General features: G+C 51.5%; 1 protein-coding gene across 2 annotated transcripts in view; it reads left to right on the forward strand.

Annotated features, from left to right (window-relative positions):
* Positions 1-3760, forward strand: part of LOC108572614 (four and a half LIM domains protein 2) — a 65780-nt gene that overhangs the window by 39213 nt on the left and 22807 nt on the right. Inside the window, exon 2 of one of the 2 annotated variants that reach the window (XM_017934873.1) lies at positions 792-1548. The exons of the other annotated variant lie outside the window; for it this stretch is intronic. Within the exon in view, the coding sequence (XP_017790362.1) occupies positions 1046-1548 (503 nt within the window). The 5' untranslated portion in view covers positions 792-1045. The remainder of the gene's footprint in view (positions 1-791; positions 1549-3760) is intronic. 2 annotated transcript variants of the gene reach the window in all.

Genomic DNA, 3760 nt, shown 5'->3' on the forward strand with positions numbered 1-3760 from the left:
TCCCGCCACGACAACGTACAGCACTCCGATTTTATTAGCTTACCACGGCCGCAGAAAAGCCGCACCGAAAACTCTACTCACCGTGAGATTATCGCTGTTTGTATTAACCCGACATGTAACACCGGCGGCTGACCTTGCGGATAAGCATGTCGTTGCTCTGACAATCCTCGAGGAGGACCTGTCGGTTCTTGCTAGGCATTTTTGTCAAAAGAGGAAAAATTGAAATTTCAGCTTCCCCCTCGATTTAGATCTGGAAATATCAAAGATAAATGGCACTCGTTCACGGTGTAAGGACAATGTCACTTCCCCCGCGGCCTTTTTCTCGCTAGAGTGGCACGCAGCCACCCCGAGGATGATCCTCCCTATAAATAACCGCGTGACTTGGTGAACCGTGGCGATTTCCGCAATGAAAATAAATCCAACCAGGCGTGCGTACGCGCCGTGCACCGTAGCCATGGCCTATCCGTTCGCGTCTCTGCGTAATAATTTTTCCGGAGACAGCCGACCGTACATCGACGATAAAACAAACCATCGACCTCCATTCAGGCCGAATTATAAACTCGCCTCGTGATTTTCCCCCGAGCACCATTCATTTCACGATCTTGCTACAAACCTACCCACCCATACACTGTTTTTCTCCGTCGTTTTTCTTCCCTTCCCCGGTGTCTAAATTATACAGAGCTTCTCGTGAAGGGGTAGAGAGAGAGAGAGAACGAACGTTCGATCGTCCTGGCCACTTTCCATCGTTCTGTTAACTCGGTCAAAGTATCTCCACGTGCGTGATTTTCCAGAAACTGTTCGTCAAAAAAGGGATCGTCGCGCTCGCAGAACGACGATGTTTCCATGACTCGGGCTTCGAGACACCTCGCAAGTGCACCTGCGTCTCGAGAAAGTGGAGGCTCTCTTAGACGCCTGTCGAAGACCTGTAATTCACCGAAAGACGTGCGATGAGGATCGAAGGTAGAAAGTCAAAGGACTCATCCTGAACGACAAACTACAGAGGCGTCATACGACGCCTACGCTTCTCTCGAACCCTGGCGCCAGGATGAGTCCGAAAGGACCCAGCCAGGACGGCGCGAAGATGGAGGTGAGGGTGTCCTGCGTGGCCTCGCCTGGCGGCCAACCTCAGGGGATCAGAGTGAAGATCCCGGAGCCGAAGAAACGGCCTATGAGCCCTCCTCTTCAAGAAGCGATGCGCGCCAGGTGTCCGTCCGTTCCCGAGAAGGACTTCTACCGGAAGACCTCGTCGCTGGACCGTCGAGACAGATATCCGACGTTGTCCGGCGCCGAGATCAAGCGAGGATTGATTCCTGGCTGCGTGGACACGCCTCGGGGCAGAAGAAACCCCATGTTAGATAGGAAGAATCGATTTCCAACGATCTCCGGCGCGGAACTGAAGAGGAGCCTCGCCATCGGCAAATGTCCCTTAGAGGATGGGCTGGATCTGAGCCTGGCGCCCTGGCCAGGCATGAAGTGGGCCTGCGTCAGGGTGTTGCACCTGTACTGTAAGGTGTTCGACCAGTTCGAGCTGTTCGAGCTGATAGTTAGGTAATTGACCAGTTGAGTCGCTTTCTGGAAACAAGTTTCCTCCTTGAGACTGGATGATCGGTAAACCTGTTCCCTTCTATCGGGCCTGGATTTTCTTCTCAGGGGTTAGAACGCGCTGATCGTGGTTCTGCCGAACCGAGCTACGATTTAGAACCACTTTAACATCCCCGCATCCCTTCTAACTTCCTCCCTCTTCTAGAAAGAACAAAATTTCTGAGACGTGGCAGACACGTGGGATCGCGCAGGTGATAGGTCGTTCTCAGGTAAACCAAGCGTGCAATCCGAAGGCAAGGTGTTTACTCGAGAGAAGTTGCACGCGAACCAGATCGTGTTCGAATAGCCGGCGATTATAAAGCGAGGCCCGGCGACGAGATTCGAGGACACACACACGCTTTTCCGCCGTGTTTCTTTTCTCGCGGCGGCTCCTCGTGGCATTAATATCAGTCTGGGCCGGCTCCAGTTTTACGTTTTTCCCGGATTCCGCTCGAACGGCGCCGCTTACAAGCGTTACGCGTGTACCACCCATCGTGGAATGTCAGGACAAATCGCTCGGTTTATATATCGTCCGGGGAATTAATTGCGCGGCGTGCTCGGGGGCAAAGGACGCAAATAGTCGCCGCGTGACGCGTGTGGGACCTCGTAAATTATTCGGCGAAATTTTTCCCTGCCGTTTTACGAGACACTTTCGACCGGTCTCTGGATACGGAACGGTCGATTATGGCGCAGCTTTACGGCGAGTTACCGCGATCCTTTCTGGGGAGGAGATTTCATTGGTAGAACGATGCCGATCGGGAGTTAAGGGATGATTGCAATTTAGAGAACGTGCGTTTCCTTTAAGTGCCTTGTCATTTTTCCAGTATTCTACCTGAACGCGTTTTACGCGTACTCGTGGCAATTACGTGACTCACTCCGCACATACGGTACATCGGCCATAACCAATGACTAATCCACTTATTTCTACGGAAATAAAAAGTGGAACGGCGTTCTTTATCCAAAAATAATAGCAGTTTTATCGTAGCCGGTGAGATAAGACAGATTCGTCGTCAACAGGTAGAATTGCGCGCACGAGGAAGGGAAAACGAGCGTGTCGCTGGCGAATCGGGACCGTGAATTGAAATGAATTACGATCCACGCGAAGGTATTACGTTTCACGTTCGCGGAGTTAACGAGGCGTCAGCGTTAATTTGCGCCCACCCTCCCCTGCGCCAGGAGTTCTCGCATCGTGATGTCCACAGTACCTGGCACAACTCGAGATTCAACGTTATCGCGTATCCCCCACCGCCGTCCTTAACAAGGCAACGAAAAGCCGAGGAAACGAGTAGTTTCAGGCCGCTGAGAACTCTTTATCGCTTGAAAGCTCTTTGCAGGCCAGGAGTTATGGTCTACCGAGCAAACAAGGTGACCAGGCTTCTCTTCCCTGACATTATGGACGTGACATTACGGAGAACGTTCTTCCTACGACACCCTCGGGGGATAATTCTTGCAAAGGTTCGACGAAAAATTCTCCCTTGCTCATCGACGGAGGTACGTATCAAGATCGTACGAAAGCTTCCTCAGTCGAGTTCAAGTTTGGAAGATTGGCGAACATTTCTCCCGGTTGTCCGGCATCGACAAAAATAAGGTGTCAAGTTGCGTCGCGCGCGAATATCTTCGCTTCTATGAAGCCCGATTTTATGGCGGCCCATTAATGCGTCCGCTGGCACTGTTAAATTTAACGAGCTCCTTCTCCTCCGCAGCCGATCTCGCCGCGTCACTCCGGATTTCGTGAATTTACGAGGGAATCGCCAGCTTTATTTCTCCTCCTGCTAGCCTTTGCCTCTCTACGAGCGCAGATAAGGGTTATCTACGCTCCCTTATCGTCGAATAATCGAGGACGCGAGTGGAGAGAATAGAGACTCTCTTCGGTGTTAGCACCGCGACGGCCTTGCGGCTCGATACGACCGGAAGGGCGCGGTAAAGCCGCGACGAATGCCGTCAGCCTGGGCAAATGCATCCCCTTGATTATACCATCGACGTTCGATCCGACCATTAGCTGTGTTACCATTTTCAGGCTATTCTTGACGCTCGAATCGAGTAACAGAGTTTCTTCTTTAACTTCACTTCTCTCCAATCTTCACATCTGTTGTTACTCATTCTGTGTACGTATCCTAGACGCAAATTAAAAGAGGGAAAAAGGTAGGGTAGGAGGACAGAGTGGAATATTCTTGTTAAT

This window comes from Habropoda laboriosa, unplaced genomic scaffold (assembly GCF_001263275.1).
Source record: "Habropoda laboriosa isolate 0110345459 unplaced genomic scaffold, ASM126327v1 scaffold34, whole genome shotgun sequence".
NCBI lineage: Eukaryota > Metazoa > Arthropoda > Insecta > Hymenoptera > Apidae > Habropoda > Habropoda laboriosa.